Here is a 19,794-nt window from a genome sequence, read left to right as displayed (position 1 = left end):
ACTAAGTCTAATGCTTCAAATTTTTATAATAATACGGAGATGTCCTCATTTGCTTGCTTTGGCAGCACCTCCATTAACAAATTAGCATCTGGATGCTTTTCTTCCCCACATGTACAAATATGGATGGTTTAACTGAAATGTTAAAAATAAAGCAAATAACTCCAGTGCTACATAAAATGTTCTTAAAAATTATAGACTGTTTGTCCTAAGGGTACCTTACTTCGTTGTAAAGTCAGGGAGAATTCAAACAATTGGTGACAGTCCTCCAAAATGAAGCTGTGTATTGTTTAAGCTTTTAAAACTTACAGAAAGCATCAGTGTCAATCAATGGTATATACTGATAATCCTGTAAGTTATGATAATGGTTGTATATGTCCATATGGTGATCCTAAATAATATTCAAATATACTGGAACTTTTTGGGGTAAAATTTCAGTGTTTATGGCTGTGTAAAATGGTTTGTCAAACATACCACGTGTTAAGATGACGATAAACGTTTTGTCTTTTAGTTATAATTGTAAAAACAAATAAGCTTTCAGTCAGTATACTCTCTTAATATAATTGAAAGTCCATTTATTCTCTATGGGGTAACTAATTCCTGCAATTACTAAAACTGGACTTAAGATTGCAAAATAGATAAATGATACAAAAAGTTTTTCCTTTCTCTAATAAACATTAAAGGGAAAAAATGACAAATCTAGAAACAGTGTTTAAATTGGAATAACATGTTCTTACATGTTATAAGCTTTCGTATGAAAAGCATAGGAAGAAGGTTTACAACATATACCATGTGAAGCCACGTGAAGCCATGAAATTTCTTAGGAATGAAGAAACCAAAATTTTATCTAAGGATAAAAAGTCTAGTAATTTTCCTTTCTTCTAAGTCTGTGAAATCATCTCTTTTATGCTTTTCTTTTTAATATGAAAAATTAATGGACAGAAAATTTTTAGCAGAAAGAGCTATCAAATACAAATTTATACCAACTATCTGAAAATTCTTTTAAGTAACACAAAACCCAATTTGCCAAAGGCAAGATAATTAAAAACAAACAAAGAAACAAAAGCTGTATTTGAAGAAAAGTACTCTTTTTTTCTCTCTCTATATATATGGTATCACCTAAACTCTGATCAAATTTTACAAAATTTCTGAAGGGTGTTGTTAATCATTAAATGAATAATACCCTTTTGTCTAAAGTAATACTCCAATATTATGCATTTCAGATATTGTAATATTTTTATTTGGCAAAGAGAAGCCTAAGAATTTTTTAAAAAACATTTCCAGAGGCAACACCTTTTACCATAAAATAAACTTATGTGATTTGGGAGGACAAATCTCAAATGTATGTTGTTGTTTATGTGCCAATTTTATAATTAGTACAAAAAAGTTTGTTGAAATATTTTAAAAATGTAAAAACCAGTCCAGGCAACATAGCTATACAATCTTGCTGTAAAAGTACTTGTATCAAATCTGCCTAAAATATTTTTGCAATATACTAAATTTCATTCCTCAAGTTCCTTCTCACTGCCGGCTAGCTTTTCCATTTTCTGTTGTCTCCATCCTGAAAAAATAGAAGGGAAAAAATGAGTAAGTAAATTAAAATATTAACTAGCCACATTTCTTCTTAATTATCTACCTTGCATACAGAAACTAAAATCTAAGATATTCATAGAACAGAACATGAGCAGTCCAGGAAATGATTAAGTCTTCTACTTAGTCCAACTTCCTCATTTTAAAAACAGTTAAAATTGAGCCCTGAGAGAATGAGTGACTTTCCCAAACTTACAATGTAGTTTTGTTCACTATACCACTCTCCCTTCTCCAAGCAAAATATGGGAAAAATCTCTACCATTTAGTCAAGATTTCTTTTCCACTAAAGATACTCTTTTGGCATTATATTTTAAGATTTCTTCTAAAAAATAATTAAAATAATTAGATCTGAGATTTATTCTATTATAATCAATATTTTGACTGTATTATTACTGACTGATGATTATTTATTATATAATAGGGAAAACATTTTACTCTTGTTATTTTATACAGATTCACTGTTGCCTCTTAAGTGTTCTCTACGATTTTCCCTCTCTGATGATTACTAAGCATTGAAAAAATATCACAAGTGGTAAATACTTTCAGGATTATAATCAATATAACTGGGGCCTGTATGGGTACTAAGAATCAAACAAGTTAATTTTTTTGGCGTATAGATATCATGTGTTAAGTAGTAAAAACTTGCTGAGCACAACAAATAAGCAGTGTTTATTAAGATCCCATCTAGGCAGTTAATAAAACCATCTTCTACAATAAATAACACAAACCCATTTTCTTCCTTGAGATGTTGATACAACTCAGCTCTATTATTAACAGAGTTCAAACGTCCAGCAAACTCTTGATGTTTTCTCGAATTGGCAGTATTGATCCTATTACACCATAGGGATAATAAGGACACTGGCCCTGGTGTTGTATTAGAAAGAAAAGAAACAAAGGTAAAAAATTTTATTACTTGGAAATTCACAAATTTAATAAACTTCCCTTTAATTTTATTGTTCATTTTATACCAGTAAGGCAATAACATCTCTTATATTAAAATTTATGTGTTTCAGGGTCCCCACGACTACTCAGTAGTCTCAACTGCTTTTCTGAAAGGATTTAAATGACTTTAAATTAAAAGTTATACTGCTGGCTAAGAATTAGCAACACAGTAAAGACCCATAGCCAGATCTATAAGGGGAAAATTAGGCAGAGCCGAGAGGAATCTGTATCTAGGATTTCCTTGTTCTCTGCCTTCGATGACAGTTCACACTAAGTACATACTCCTTCTAGAGATAAAAATGCAGCTCTGTGTGGGGTGTGTGTGTGTGTGTGTGTGTGTGTACGTGTGTGTGTTAGTTCTGCCAAGAACGCCTGTTTGTGACTCAAGAGTCCAGGGTTTTTACTGGGGACTGACTCTGCAGGCATTCTCCGCCTAACCAAACAACCAGTGTTCCAGACTTCCAAAGTGAAAGCTGTTGTACAGTTCAGATGAGAGGCAAAATTACTTTATCATTAATGGAACATTTCAAATGCCATGTTCCCAGATGCCAGCCAACTGCCAAGCTTGAAGGCAAGCTTTTCTAATGATAACAGCTTTGGGGCTGTAAAGCTAAACTCTTTCCTGTATAAGATGACAAGGGAAAAGAACTACAACAGCCAAAACATTTTGAAAAGTAAAACAAGAAGAAGTTGTGGCGGGGGGGGGGGAGCAGTAGCAACAGTACAGTGGTAGTAGTAGTTGTTGTTGGAGGGCTTTTTAAGACCTGATTTCAAGATTTAACTTACAGTATTATGATTATGCTTACAGTACTTATGATTATGACAGTATGCTACTGATGAAAGGACAGAGTAACAGACCCATATAATATATAACAGAAACCAGGCACAGACTCCTATATACACAGTTAAATGAATTGTAATAGATACATAAGAGTAATTCAATGAAGAGGGATACCCAAATACTTCTCCAAATTACCTATTCTACTGTTTCAAAAACATTTTAATGTATATGCTAATTTGATTCATTTATACTACTAGTTTTCTTAGTTTGCTGAAAATAAAGTTTCATGTTATTATCTGTTTCTTCTTTGTAAGAATCTTTTTGTCTATGTCTTGTAGTCTGAGTAACTACTTTAAAGATAATGATGCACAGCGTATTAAAAAAATGGACAAGATGTTTGAATGGAACTTTCACCAATGAAAGTAAACAGACGGCAAATAACAAATGGAAGTCTTGTCATCATTAGATATGCAAGAAATGTAAATTAAAACAAAAATGAATTACTACTACACACTTATTAGGAGAGCTAAAACAACAACAACAAATAACCCTGACAACACAAGTGCAGACGAGAATACAGAACAACCAGAACTCTCTTATTATCGGCAGTGGGAATGCAAATTCGCACAAGCAATTTGGAAAAATAAGCTGGCACCCATACACTTTATAAATAAATGGGAAAAAAGAACAAAGTACAGACACACAACAGAGATGAATCTCAAATGCACTCTGCCATGCGAAAGAAGACAAGCTCAAAAGGCAGCATAATATTTGATTTCATTTAAAAGATACTCTGAAAAAGGCACAACTATAGCATGAGAAAACACACCAGTGGTTTCCAGGGATTGGGCGCCCGGGGAGTGTAGGATGACTACAAAGGTGCAGAACAAAGGAATCTGGGATGGATTGTTCTGTTCTGTGCCAACTGTGGCAGTGGTTATTATATAACTGCACACAATGTCTAAACTCATAGAATTGCACACCAAAAAGAGTAAATATTACTGTATATAAATTTTAAAGTAAATTAAAAATAAAAATACTTTATTATAAAACCAATACAAATTCATTAGAGAAAATTTAGAAAATAATAAAAAAAGAAGCAAAAATAAAAATCACCTACTGTACCACTGCTCTAATAATAAAATACTATCTTGGTTTTTCTGTTACAGCATTTTACAATGAGAACTTAATCAATTTTCACCAAATCTCAGGGGCACATTTGTAATAATCAAACGTATGGCAGGGGTGGGCTGTTTGTATCATTGAAAGCTCTGAAAGGTTTGCCATCACTGGTCTAACCTTATGGAGCAACATATACACAGGGACAAAATTGCCTTTGGGCAGGCCTGGAAAGTTAGCTTCTAAAGCAGATGAAACTGAGGTATATAAAAAGCCCAGACAAATTGCTGATCAGAAGAGACATCTGATTAAGTTGTAAGACAGAATGGAAGAAAAAACAAAAACCAAATTAACAGCTTTGCGCAGTGGCAGTACTGTAGCCAATGAGGTTTATCCGAGGCGCGATTATTGCTAATTGAAAAACCAAATAAACTATTTTTCAAACATCGGTCTCAAATGGAAAGTTCCAAGGGCAGACAACAATTTGCAGTCAAACTGCCTCTTGTGTAGGCCATGCCACCATTCCATGTACTATTTCCAGGGTGAAAAACATCAAGGATCCATTTAATTTAAGATAGCTGATAATTCATCTAAGTGAAAAGTTTCTGTATATGTGTACGAAAATGTTTTTTAAAAGCAAAATTGAGATCACATTATATATGGATTTATAGCCTGCTTTCTCCACCCCCAAACTTACATTAATTACTTTACTCAGTCAGCAAATAATTGAACTCACAGAGTGACTCAGGGGCTGTGTTGGACAGTACTGACATAACAGTAAATGAAAAACAGTCTCTGCCTTTAAAATGTTTCCAACTAGCAGAAGTGGAAATGCCAAGGTCCACTCTAAGCACTACCACAGGAGCAAGTCTAGGAAGCCACAGAAGCACGGAGAAGCGGCACTGGGGAAGGAACTCAACAGAATTTTTTTCTTGGAAAAGGAGTCATTTAAGCTGAAACTTGAATGATACACAGATATTATCAAGAGGAAGAGTGGGCATCTGTGGCAATAATGGTTATTTTCTAGTACTGGGGATTGAACCTAGGGATTTTGTGCAGAGCTACTTCCCCAAACTTTTACTCTTTTTATTTTTGAAATAGAGTCTTGCTAAGTTGCTAAACTGTCTGGGATGGGCTTGAACTTGTGACCCTTCTGCCTCAGCCTCCCAGAGTGCTGGGATTACATGGGGTGCTACAGCATCCAGCTGTGCCAATATTTATTCTTGAGCTACATGAATTCTACCTGGTGGTAGAATCACCACAGTCATTTAGGTGATTTTTGTTTTATTTTACTAGTATACATTTTGGCTGTTTGCAGTTTTTGCTAGTATAAATACTATTTAGAGCTGCATTTTCCATGTAATGCTGGTACATTATTTAGAGCACACCTAAATGTGTCATTCTAGTCAACAGTGGCATATTCTGGCATGTGAGAAATAAAAAAATATATCAGTAAGTACTTATTTTAATCCTATCATTTTCTAGACACACTAGCAAATGAATGAAAGGCAAATATGACAAGACCACCTCAAGGGTAATCTCTGATTTCCAAGAAACCACTAAACTGAAGAATATGACATGTATTTCTATATGATGACAGGAGTACATAAGAGGTATCCTAGCAAGACATCAATCAGTCCAATGATGGCACACCATTTCCCACATATCCTAAAAGGACTAAACTTAGTCTATTTTCAAGATCACTAAGTTCTAGAATGATTTTAGGAGCTCACAATCCCAAATCATATCATTAATGTCTAGAATTCCCACAAGAAGAAATTAAACTTTGCCTATAAATATGAAATTAAAGATTTTACAGTGAATTATTATTTTTAACAATACCTTCATTTAAGCTCATTAAAACCATGGTTTTAAATGAGTGTTCTGATATTCCTTCCTGAGTTCAGTAAGTTTCAGAAAGAGCTTTTCTTCAACAATCTGGCATTTAATGCAGTATCAGGAACATAAGCAGACTGATGTTTACATATTCACAATTTCTAAAAGCTCAAACTTTATGATAAAAGTGCTTAGTTTTCGAAGGTTTCACTCATAGAGGTAAAAACACTACTTTTTTTTTAAAGGTTGACAAATACATGTACTGCCGGTATCTTCCAAGACTGTAAATCCAGAATCCCCTAAATGATATCCAGGAACAATTAGGAGCTCTTCCTCATGCACACAGTATTAAATTGTACTGTACCAAAGATATTTCCAAACATAGTTTCAATGGTTGTACCTCACCTTTTGATTTTTCCACTTGCGGAGTTTCATCCATTTCAACAAGGGGCTTTTTGTTTGGAGGTTCTGGGGAATCAGGTGAATCTTTTATAATCTCAGCTTCAGCCAACTCTTCTTTCCCATGTTCTAAGATTCCTTTCAACCTTTTAGAGGAGCAAATAGTGAAAGGTAAAGCTAAAATTTTTAGAAGTTTACAAACACTGTCTTTGCACGTCAGCCTTGTATTTATAGAAGACAGCTTATCTCACAAGTGAGCCTAGGAACTAATCAGATGTTTCAATCTAAAGTAAGAGCTTAATGAATTAAACACAAATTTCCCTTTTCCTTCATAAAAATAATGTAATAATTTAGGAATTAGCCGACTATAAAATAGGAAAAACTAAAGAAAAACTTAAGGTACAATTAAAAAGGTGAGAAATAATGTGATCTTTAGAAGATCACAATTTTGATGACAGGGACAAACTACTACTTCAAATTACAAATAAGATTAAGTTTACTATCATTTGTTGTATAGTAGATGTACTGTGAAAATGTATTTAGGTTCCACACTTTAGGAGTTAAACTCAAAGTTTTTACTGAGTTTTATCAGGGAACAAAAACACTTTAAAATATGCAGAGGTATACTTGAAGGTCAGTGGGAGCTGACTGAGAACCTTTCTTACTTTTTTTTATAGTGAGACAATTTTGTTTCAGAAACTCAATAGCACTGAGGAAAATGCGAACTTCTCAAGTCAAAGAGAATAAAAGTAGTTCTACTTATTTATGGAAGTAATGATATGACTTCTAGAATTAAATTTCAAAAATATTCCTCAAGGCAGGTGGTAGTGGTGGTGAGGATACTTAGTGTGTTCATATATACATAAGCTGAGATCTGCCATGAATTGGTAGTCGTTAAAGGTTAGATGATGGGTATCTATTTCTTCAGTTATATATGCTTGAAATTTTCTGTAAGAAAAAGTTATTTTGTTTTTACGGGACTGACTACAGTGCCATTATAGTGTATTTATCTAGTTGTCTGCTTGATTTCTGGCAAAGTAGAAAATGTAGCCAACTGTGCTATGATATTTTTATGTACAGGTTTTTATTACTTTTCATGTTTTTTTCAAACTTAACCTTGACATCACTATAGAAATCATGAACTAAAAGAAAAGAGAAAGACTACTGTTGAGGGATGTTTTCAGAGTTAGGGCCGTATGCTCTTCCTCTGCACTCCCAAGGGCCCCTGGTGCCTAATTCCACAAAGGCACCTTTCACATTTCACTCTAATTGCTGACCTGGTTGCCTGTTTCTACCACAGCACCCTATGTTCTGCCCAGGTGGGGATCTTGTGCCAAGTGCCTGGCACATTATAGGCATTAAGTATTTACTGAGCAAACAAAAATTGTTTTTGAAATTCATAACACATAATGCACATACTGATACCAAACATCATGTACTATGATTTTCAGAAGCTAGTTAGGAAAAAGTAATGCTGTCTCTGACCCAAGAGTAAAAACTTGGACCTTTTTAAACTCAAGGAAGATCTAGACTTTAAGAGTGATAAAATTAGTTATAAAATAAACACACATTAAATGAAATCTGAGTATCTGCATGAGCTCTATGCAGAATGTGATATGTCACAATGCTGTATGTGTGATATGTCTGATGGTGTATTAAGGCCAAGAAGTTACCTCTCTGAGTCCTGCCAAGATTTTTCTTGTTCATAATCTTTCATTGCTTTTTCTGACTTGTCTTCTTTGTCCTCCCGCTTTCTCCCTCGTTTCTTTCGTTCCTCTTCCTCTGGGGGTTTGCTTCTACACGCCATCAGACATTCCAAGACTCTCTGATGTTTCTCTGAGTTGTTGATATGGGCTCTGACAAGTGTTTCTAATTCATTCCACATGATACGATATTGTTCATCTCTGCAGTAAAGATTTAAAATGACACTCTCAGAAATACTCTTTAAATAAATATTTAAACGTTAAATAATTCTGAAGTGCTACTGGCTATTAGCAAAGTAAAAGGAAATAAATAATGGACTTTACTTAACAAATTACTGGTGGAATTCTAAGTTATCATGTATCTATGACTACCATTCTGTAACTCCATCATATGTACATACGTATATATACAAACCCTCAAATATAACTTAACATGTGGAATAAGTTATTCTTTTTTTCTCTGTATTTTTCAGACAGGGTCTCACTATGTAGTTCAGGTTGGCCTTGAACTTACTATGTAGCCCAGGCTGGCCTCGAACTCACGGCGATCCTCCTGCCTCAGTTTCCCAAGTGCCGGGTTTACAGGCATGCACTACCACGCCTGGCTTGCAATAAATTATTTTAAGAAACAATATGTATCAAGTAAATGGTATGTATAAAGAAAGTAAGAAAAAAGCTACCTTTTAGGGCCCTTTCCTCTTGTACCAACTGTGGAAATAGGTAGAGGATCATTTTTTCTTTCCATATCAACTAAGTTGTATATTGTTTTTTGACAGTTTAACACATCTTCTTCTGTCAAAGATTCTTTCACAATAACACTGGCTAATGGAACTACCTGTTAGATTTTTTTTTTAAAAGAAAAAAGAAAATCTGTCTTGAAAAACAAATATCAAAGCATCTAGGCAGAAGTTGATTTTAATACTGACTTGCAAGATCACCATGGTGAGGGAATCTATTAACTAATACCTCCCTTCTTAATTACTAATTCTGTAACTGTGGCAAATATATATTTCAATCTGTGCTTGAGAACTGGTATCAATTACAAATTTTCTAATTTGTTTCTACAAAAAAATATATAACTGATCTGGAAGAAACTTTTTATACTTACTGCTTGCATGTTGAAAATGGTGGTTTGTGAAATAATCATAGGCCAGTAACGGGTGTGTTTTTCTAACTGATCTTTTGCTCGTTCCAAAGGGATCTCAAGACTTCCATCGATTTTATATCTGGGGTCTAGAAAAGGAGTTAATCTGTTTTCCCTCATAAATTCACCAAAATCCTAATGATAACCAAATAAGATAAAATTAGAAACTATTTCTAATGTTTCAGTGTGGAATACATGTAACAGTCTGTTCCCCTCATGTCTTCTCTCCTGTGATTTTCAACCAAGTATTTTCTCCTAACAGTAAGGTTTCTCTTAACATTTTCTTAACAAAAATCATTACTTTTTTTCCTTTTCTGAACTTGAAACCTATCAGCTTTTATAGAATGAAAATGAAGAAAGCCTCAAACATACATCCACGCATGCTACTTTTTCCATTTGAAAAACTGAGGAATATTCATTGTATTTCACGCCTGTAATTTAACTTTTTTTAACCAGATGGAAGAATGAGTTAATCACATCAGAAGACCAATTTGCTTAGTTACTCAGAAAGTAACCTGACACAACATCAAAGTGTTAACATGGGTTATCTTTGAATGGTAGAATTATAGGTAATTATAGGTAGAATTACAGGGTTTTTTTGATGTCTGTATGTTCTAAATTTTCTACAATGAATACCAATTAGCTTTCTCCTTACTAAAAGAATTTCTGAAAGAAAGAAATGTCTAATCAAAACCAATTATTTAAAAGGTACAATAATCTGCAACTTACAAAGTATAACTACATAGATAAGTCACATTTGTGGTATAAAGTATTTATACAGATAAATTACATTTAATTTTTGCAACCACCTCAAGAAGTAGGCGGTCACAAAATACCAAACATAAAAAGGAAGAATGAAAAATTAAAATCAAAACAACAGAATTTCTATCAAAAACACAGCATTTTCTTGTATGTTTCTTCCCATAATACAAAAGTTAATATATTTCAAAGTAGCAACCATCAAAATATTTAAATGTTTCTGCCTATCATTTACGTTACTAATGAAATTACATTCCATTAAAAATATTAGCTCGCAAGGACCCGAGTTCGAGCCCCGGTACAAAAAAAAAAAATTAGCTCAAATAAATTTTCCTTCTTCTCTTAAAATTCCAGTGTGTCTATATATTTCTTGGTACACACTGAATATGTAACATGGAAGTTAAGTGATATACAGGTCCTTTAAGTAAGTACTGCAAGAAATTCACTTACTTAAAATAACAAATAATATTCTTCCAAACCTACTTTTTTCAGTTCTTAGTATACAACAGGAACTCAGTAACTACCTGCTGACAGACTCAAAACATAAAATTTATAGGAAAAGCTTACTGTAATCCGGTAGTCTGTAACTCTTCCTCCACATCCTTCACTAATTGAAGGTGGATCCTCCAGAATGGATCGAGAACTGCTAAGGACATGCAAAAAAATTTCTCCTCCATGGCTACTAAGCATATGACTAATGACTTTGGAACCTGATTTTCGTGGTTGTTCCAATAAAACAGAACGACCTGTCAAAATCAAGAGTATGCTCTCAGTAACGAAATTCAAATGGGATCTTACAATTCCCCACTACTGCAAAATCAAAAAAGGCTATGTTTAGATGTTTTCATTTTATTTATTGATTTCCATATTTTAAGCAACACTGATAATTCAGTATGCTTACATTTCAATTTCTAAAAATCTGAATTCTGGCCTGAGCTTACTCTCAGATACCTCAAGATTACATAGTAAATGGGACAGTTTTCCAAAGAAAACTAGAAATCTCTGGTATGTTTACCGTATAGTTTTTTCAATTTCAAGTTCACAAAAAAATTTTCTCCTGAACATGCAAGGTGAGACAACTGGATAATTCTCTGGTTCTTACTACCCCAAAACATTTTGGGAGGAGGCAGTCTCAATGTACTTTCACAACACTGCCTCTTCAGCTCTGTTATGAGTGTGAATATTCTTTTCCATGTGTAAGATGTTGCTAAATCTGTATTTTACATAGTCTGATATTCCAAGTGTACTTAAGGTAACTTTGGACTTACACATTTTTCTTTCAAACAAAAAAGCACAGTAAAAATTACATGCTGTAATGTCGAAAATATACATATAATAAAGTACTCAAAGAGAAATAAATTCATATACTCTGTAATTTAAAATTCAGTGGCCCAAACTAAATGGCCTATATTATTCTAGGTTCCAGAATACACCAAGTTTGGCTTTAAAGGTCAAATGATTTTAATAAAAATACTTACTATATTAAAACTCACTTAGATATAATAATCTGAAAGTCAGACATAGTCATTCTTTTTAAATCTTAATAAACCTTTTAAAAGACATTTTAAATTATGTAACTTTAAAACAGCTTTGACAAATAGACTACACTGACACAAATCGGCTCATGTTCTCACTTATAATAATCTCAGTAGAATCATTAAATGATGAAAATTACCATTTAGAAGAAAGTTAGTAAGGCAGGAAGAAGGTCTACTATTTACATCTACAGGTGAAATTCGATAAGCTCCAGTACAATAGTGTAATTCTGAAATAGAAGAAAACACTGATTTGAAAGAATATAAAGAAATATTCCCACAATTAAAAGAAAATGGCTTATATACTGACTCCCTAAAACAATGAAAACAAAAAAGAAATCAGCAGATCCTCATACAATACTCTAAAGAACCTCTGCTCTATTTTTCTCTTTTCAATTATTTTAAAATACCTACCAATGTTATTTGTCCTTGGTGTGCACCACTTTAAGGTTATTGTTTCTTTAAATGGGCCTTCTCTGTTGCTGCCACCCAAGTGGGTATCACCTTTAAAAATATGTCAGAGAAACATTAACAATTTTAAACAGATCACAAGCTTCAAACAAGAATAAGATTTCAGAGCAAGTTCAAGCTCTGCTAGGGAAAATAACTCTGGGAAAACATCTTTTTTTACAAAGTACCCTAGAAAAATGCCAAATAGAGTAAGGATATTCACTATGATTAAAAGCAATAGGTAATTTCCCTCCAATTTTTTCATTAACTAATAGTTTAGGGCATTGTACTGAGAGTTAACAGAAAAAAAATTTTAAAAATTAGACATCTCCAATGATTCCTCCCTGTCCACACCATTAAATGATATAATAGCATAGTTAAACACTCTGAGAAAGCTTAAGGAATCTAAAATGTACAACTAATTATACTACTGAATCCTAAAAAATTTATTTAAGGAGGAATGTAAGGAGATACTATAGTGAGGATTTTTTGTTTTTACTTAATGAAGTCTGCAGTAGAGTACACATATGTTAATAATAATTGTAAAATTACAAAGTTGACAGTATTTTGAAGAAGATAAGCATCTCTAAGAGATATCTGGCCTATTCTAATTCACCAGAAAAAAAAAGCAAAGCAAGCTCCTTTGAGAAGTGAAGATTAGTCTGAGTTCTAAGAGAATGAGTAGAAATTACCTTAAAAAAAAGAAAGAGGAAAAAGTATTAAGGCAAAGGAAATAGCAGCAGATGTCAAGATCCTGTGGCAGAAGAGGTAATATGAGAATCATCAGGTCTGCATGGCAAAAATGTGTGAAATGAGAATAGAAAGGAGGAGCCAGACAATGCATGGCTTCCTAGGACACTGAAAGAATTCTTTACCCTAAAGGCAACAAAAAAGTGTAGAAGGTGTAAGCTAAAGGCAACAGGGTCAAGATCAGCATTCTGAAAGTTCATCTAGCAATAGGGAAAAGAGCAACTACAAACAGACCATCAGGAGGCAATTCTGGGATGCTAGGTAAGAAAACAGTAAGGCTTCATTAGGCAAATGATAATGGTAGTGGGGATGCAGATGCAAATATATTTGAGAGATAGTAGATGAAATCAAGAAACTGTGATAATGACTTAGCTATGCAGACTGACAAACATGTTTCAAAGATGATTCAGAGGTTTCTGCTGCATATGACTGCATAGACAACCGGACTGTTCACAAAAAGGGAACATTAAAAGACCAGTTCAAGGGGCAAAGCTCCTAAGGTGTGCTGGACATGCTGAGTTTAAATCCTGAGTGACATCGACAAGATAGAATCAGGCACTAGAATATACAGATCGGGAACTATATCTGGGCTCTAGTATAAGTCCTCTACTCACCAAGATCTAGCTGTGCTGCTAGCTCCTCAGGGAGGCCTGACCAACTCTTAGAGACATACTCAAGCACGTGGAGCCTCCTCTACAAATCAGGTTAACTACTACGTTAGGGAAATACTTTGTATTAATGAGGATTTTTAAAAAAACATTTTAAGTTTAAAAAATAAATAAAAATCACCTCACAGGTTCTTAGCAATAAATTATACTTTCAAAAACAAGTTCTCTACATTCCTTTATTAAACATGATGCACTTATCACAATAGTTTTCTCCCTCTGTTAGCAACTCCTCAGGTGACTCCCAAAACTCCATAGACATGTAAAATGTTATGTAAATGTTATGTAAAAAAAATGTTATGACTAGCTCTTAATTATAATTCGGAATAGATGCACACAACATAATTTAAGTGAGCCATTTAATTTTGTGATAACATCAATCTACATAGAAAACATCATAAAGGATTTAACCAAATGTCAAAGCTCAAAGGCTCTGAAAATAAACTTCAAATTTTAAATTTTCTTTGAATTTTAGGATTCAACGGAGTATTACAATTCATCTAATCCACCATCTTTCATTATAAGTACCCAAACTGAAGTCTAGAAACATGGAACTTGCCAGCTGGTAGCAAAGCTTTAGCTAAAGCTCTTATATTCTAACTCTAGAGTCTTCTCCCCAAAGCCATGCCAGTATGATTGTAGAAACTGTGGTTCTGGGGATGAGACATATGGACTGAAAAAAACTTTAGAGGAAAAAAACTAATTTAAATTTCAAATTTTTTATTCAAGTTAGCTGTAATATATATCATTCTTTCAAGGCTGCTCTTACTTTTCCCTGTACCAATATTGTTTGCTTAAGGGAGAGAAAAAACTCTTATGCTTGACAAAGAAATGATGATCTCTCTCAACACAGTGGTACCTCAGTTCCCAAAGGCTTTTGTTTGTGAACAATTTGGTTCGCAAATAGAAGCTTTTGGCAAAATTTTGTTTTTGTTTGTGAACTCTGCATCGGGTGACAAACACGACCGATCATCTTTCTCACACAAACAAGAATGTGAGCATCTTTTCCAGGATCACAGAACAAATTACATTCACAAACCCAGGTACCACTCACTGTATCTGCCCCATCAGCCTAGTCTTCCCAAAAGTACTATAAATCATGCAGAACACTAGTTCTGTGACCATTAATAGATGATACTGTCAGACAGGTTTGGAGAGAATGACTGAAGTCATTCAGGTCTGTTTACTGAAGAACTTCTCAGAAGTGTTAATATCCTTTTATATCTTAGATCTTACAAAAAACATTACTTCCAAACATCTCTTACCACTCTTCAGAAAATCTACATGTGCATCTTTGTGATGAAGCAGTTCCACATCATAATTGGCAGATGTGTTAGCATGTTGTTCTTCCTTTAAGCAAAATTGAAAACATTTACAATAACTTGGTTTTGCTTTCAAAATAATGAGATGAATTATTCATTTTGCTTTTTGCTTAAACCGAGGTCAAATACATTCAACCATAATAAACTAAACTAATGGGATAGTTTGCTCAGTAATTAATCTATTTAAAGATGCAATAGTTTTCAACAGCACTATGAAAACTACTTAAAAACTACTCACAACACATATATGTAAAATATTTAATGATTTTCTTATATTATGTCAGAATTAACAAAATTGACTAATCCAAAAATTTTGGAGTTTTTTTTTTTTTACTCCAAATGTATTGTCTTTCCATTACTTTCTATATATCAATATAGTATAACTGAAATAATGTATTTAAATTCAAAGTAAACTGTTAAAAAGAGGGAAACAGCATCTTTAAATACCTGCAGTGAAGCAATTAACATCAGTGATATAAAATAGCAAATACAAACTAACAGACAAGTTTAACAATGTGTTTTCACAAAATAAATAGGAACTTCAAAATTATCTATTTACTAAAAAGACAAAGATTGACAGTCACACCAGAACAGACAAATTCAACAAGCAAGTCCTTTATGACCCTCATTATATTTTTCCTCTAACTCATTAAAATAATGAATTATATATAAAGTACACATACAATAGTACATGGCATATTATTTTCTTTGTTAATTGCTTCTGCATTCAAAGGTTTAAGATAGGTCTACAATTTCTAGTAAACAACCAGCCAATGGAATTAGAAGGAAATACATAATGAAATAGTTATATTTAGCATGTAATTTAGTGTTCATGGAGGAGCAGCAAAAAATTGAAACTGGACTACAGGAAAGCCAATGTAAACTTTTAGGTACAGCAGTTACTTGTTTTAGATATAATCAATACAATTATATTCAATTCTACTCAGTAACAATTCTCCTAAAGCTCACTATGAACCAGTCATTGTGCAGATATTAGATAGCTCAATGATAACACGATGAAAATGAACAGGTAGCAATAGATTCCTAAGAAAATCCATTTGTAAAAAATCATAGGAGTCACATCTATGGTTTTTCAGCTACAATGTAATGTAATTAAAAGCTATGAGCCATTTTTCTGTACTTAGACCTATTAGTTATAAACACTGTTGTAGTGGGTGGGCAAGAACAAAAGTATAGAAAATAAAAGATCCACTAGAATACATAAAGTAAAATATAATACTACAAGTGTCATGAAAAAGAATCACAGAAAAATAATTTAAAACACAGGTTACATTTTGATGAAAATAATTAGAACATAATTTTTTTTTAAAAAACCCTTCTACAGCATTTTCTTATTAGAAATAAAAATGAATTTTGTTCTGTGATCCTTTCTTGTTGCTTTTCAGTATTACTGACCTGGTCAAAGACACTGAATGTGGGCTAGCAAAACAGAAAATACGGTATGGGAAGAAAAAGTAAAGTTCAATTAAAATAAATAATATACATCAAAACAAATATTTACAAAGCAAAGTAGAACTTTCAAAATAGCAAGGACAAGGACTGCCTACCTTCATTGGAATATTTGTAATAGTAGTTGAAGCCAAGTCGAAATGTTGCTGTACTAAAATATTCAATTTGGTAGCAAGATGCCGTCCTGCACGAACACTATGAACTTCGCTGGTTAAAACTGGTGACAGCTACAGAAAAGAATGCAAGAAAAATAACTCACAAAACATTAATTCATTGTAACTTAGTAAATATCTTACTGTAATCCAGTAAAAAATGTGCATTTTTGCCAGGGATTTAGCTCAGTGGTTTCGCTGCCTGCTGTGCAAGCACAAGGACCCGAGTTTGATCCCCAGTACCAAAAAATAAATAAATAAATAAATAAAATGAAAATAAAGAAAGGGGAATCACAATTTTTTTAAAAATGTGTATTTTTATTTTTTAGACTTTTTGAGAGTGGGTCCACAAATTAACCATAATTATTTTCAGAAAATATTTTTATAGTATCATTCACTGAACATATACATACTAATCAGTTTTTACTAAATTATAAGCCAGAAACTGTGTGAGCCCTGAATAATACAATAGTAAGTAAATATAGTCCTTGTCCTCTTGAAACCTAGAGTAGAATAGTCCCTGATTTAAATATTTTTAAATTTAGATTTTGTACTTCTATTTATCTACATGCAAAATGGATTTTAAGTAGCTTACAGAAAATACTGTAGAAAAAATTCATTTTGTGGAGGGTACAAAAACCCTTCAGATAAAAATTAAAGAATGTGAAAATCAACAGAAACATCTCATTTTATCACCACTAAAAAAGATAAGGCAGTCAAAAGTTACTTATAATAAGATAAAAATTTTCTCATTCCACAATAATATTTATCATAAATAAACTTAAAACACAAGGGCAATGACTTAAAATATCACTTAATTATAAAACTTCACAGACTAAGATAATACTGGACATGGTTATATTAAAAAAAGTATAAAATGAAGCTCCAGAGCATAAAGAACATATACATTTGATATAACTATAAAAACTGAAACATCTGTATTTTTATTTCTTTTCTTTTTTTTCAGTACTAGGGATTGAACTCTGGGCCTCACACATGATAGGCAAGCACTATACCACTGAGCTACATCCCTACCCTCTTTAAGACAGAAAATATGATAGGGGAAGAAAAAGTAAAGGTTCAGTTAAAATAATACATATCAAAACAGACATTTAGAAAGCAAAGCAAAGCTTTCAAAATAGCAGGGACAAAAACTGCCTGCCTTCACTGCAGTACCTGTAATAGCAGTTGAAGCCAAGTTGAAATGTTGCTGTACTAAAATATTCAATTTGGTAGCAAGATGCCGTCCTGCACGAACACTATGAATTTCACTGGCTAAAACTGGAGACAGCTTTGTTTTAAGAGAGGCTCTCACTAAGTTCCCTAGGCCAGCCTTAAACTTGCCACCTTCTTCCCTTAGCCTCCCAAGTAGCTGAGTTACAGGAGTAGTCACTGCGCCTGGATGTATTTCATAACCCAGACTACTGATAGAGAATAACATGATGTGGATCCCTTACACAATCAACAGAATCATCTCCTTTAAGACTGTTTAAATCTATTTAAAAAGTAAAAAGTAAGGTTGGAAACTAACTCCCTCCCTGAAGCGTGTAAAAACTAGCTTCTTTGTGATAAAAAAGATTTTTATATAATTTTAAACGGTATTAAAATAACTGAAATTCAGTAAAGTACTTAGAAAGAATGCAAACTAGCCAGGCATGGTATTGCACACCTGCAATCCCCGATACTTGGGAGGCAGAGGCAGGAGGATTACAAGTTAGATGCCAGTTTGGGCAATTTAGCAAGACCCTATGTCAAAATAAAAAAGGCTGGGGATGTAGCTCAGTAGTAGAATGCTGCTGGATTTGATTGCTAGCAATGTAAAAACAAAAATAACTGTGTATGGTTTTGCAACACATAATTATTAAAAGAAATACCAATAGCCAAGCAAAACAGAAAACACTTCGAAAACTATTAATTCTAAGTCTTTATCACCCTAAATGTTTCCCACATGTTTGCTTTGAAACTTTTAAATATCTTAACAGAAAATATTGGCAATGTGATCATTTTAATAATAAACTTTTTCAGCATTCATTAACTGTAACTTACAAATATCTTTTCTTTAATACTTCTACACTTACCTCTTTTTTAGGACGATCAGATACAAGGCTGTCTTCACCAACTGGGTAGGTATGGATCAAGACCAACTCACATTTCTGAATCTGCATGAGACTTAAAGAGAAAATTTTCATTTAATAAATATCATATAAACAATTCAGGCAGGTAAACTACTAAGAACTTACTATACCAGAACAGTATATTGCTAAAACTAGCTGTTGCTGTTAACACAAAAGCTAACTACGTGGTATATAATTGTTATATACAGATGAACACTTAACAAATAAATATATAAATTTAATTCACATGGAAAAATGATAATTCTATGTGTGCATAAAGGATAAAAAATAAAGGGAATATTTTTATAATATTCAGTAATTACCATAGACAATGAATATATCATGCACTAATTTCCCTTTTATTAATAAGTTTTTAAGGACAAAGTCAGGCAACAATAACCTAAAGAGTCAGAGAATTGTTTGGCATAGGGAAAAACTCACACATTTGATCACACACAAATACCAGTATGAATACAGAGGAAAAAAGAGTTTTCCTTTTCAATAGTTTTTAATTTTTTTGTTTTTTAGACAGGGTCTTGCTCTGTAGTTCAAGTTGCCCTTGAACTGACTCTGTAGACCAGGCTGGCCTTGAATTTGTGGCAATCCTCCTGCTTTCAGCCTCCAGAGCACTGGGACTACAGGCATGTGCCACCACAGCTGACCCACCCTTTTCAACAGTTTTTAGTTTTTTAAACTCACCATGTTTTGATTTGGTATACACTGAAAAATGCCACAAAAAATGCCATAAAATTATGATACAGATTATGAGAATAAACCATCAAAACAAATGTATTATAAACTTATTCTTTATTATTCTGATCATCTTATTTATTTATTTATTTACTTGCACTACTAGGGACTGAACCCAAGGCTATAACACAAAGCTCATTTTTTATTTTGAGACAGGATCTCACTTAAGTCACTAAGTTGCCTAGGCTTGGCTTGTACTTGTGATTGTCCTGCCTCAGCCTCCCAGGCTGCTGAGATTACCCATTTGCACCACCACACATGGTTCTGATCACCTTTTCTCTGGGGACAAAAAGTAAAATTCTGAAGTACAAGGGGA

At 33.2% G+C, this 19,794-nt stretch overlaps 1 protein-coding gene and 1 pseudogene across 3 annotated transcripts in view; one reads left to right on the top strand and one right to left on the bottom strand.

Annotated features, from left to right (window-relative positions):
- Positions 1-555: 555 nt before the first annotated feature.
- Positions 556-19,794, bottom strand: part of Ints13 (integrator complex subunit 13) — a 33,836-nt gene continuing 14,597 nt past the window's right edge. Inside the window, exons 6-17 of one of the 3 annotated variants that reach the window (XM_004845733.3) lie at positions 18,693-18,783; positions 16,561-16,689; positions 14,936-15,020; positions 12,220-12,309; positions 11,946-12,035; positions 10,838-11,016; positions 9,476-9,646; positions 9,048-9,202; positions 8,338-8,568; positions 6,671-6,810; positions 2,316-2,451; positions 556-1,558 (exon numbers count right to left, since the gene is read on the bottom strand). In XM_004845733.3, the coding sequence (XP_004845790.1) occupies positions 1,519-1,558; positions 2,316-2,451; positions 6,671-6,810; positions 8,338-8,568; positions 9,048-9,202; positions 9,476-9,646; positions 10,838-11,016; positions 11,946-12,035; positions 12,220-12,309; positions 14,936-15,020; positions 16,561-16,689; positions 18,693-18,783 (1,537 nt within the window). In that variant the 3' untranslated portion in view covers positions 556-1,518. Of the gene's footprint in view, positions 1,559-2,315; positions 2,452-6,670; positions 6,811-8,337; positions 8,569-9,047; positions 9,203-9,475; positions 9,647-10,837; positions 11,017-11,945; positions 12,054-12,219; positions 12,310-14,935; positions 15,021-16,560; positions 16,690-18,692; positions 18,784-19,794 lie in introns of all 3 variants that reach the window. The other 2 variants (XM_004845732.3, XM_013072540.3) reach the window with 2 other exon arrangements.
- On the top strand, positions 4,784-4,916 carry LOC147827478 (U4 spliceosomal RNA; annotated as a pseudogene).

This window comes from Heterocephalus glaber, unplaced genomic scaffold (assembly GCF_053883595.1).
Source record: "Heterocephalus glaber isolate CG9 unplaced genomic scaffold, H.glaber_assembly_v1.0 deba00001444, whole genome shotgun sequence".
Lineage (NCBI taxonomy): Eukaryota > Metazoa > Chordata > Mammalia > Rodentia > Bathyergidae > Heterocephalus > Heterocephalus glaber.
Note: the sequence above shows the minus strand (reverse complement) of the source record. Positions and strands in the feature narration are given on the sequence as shown.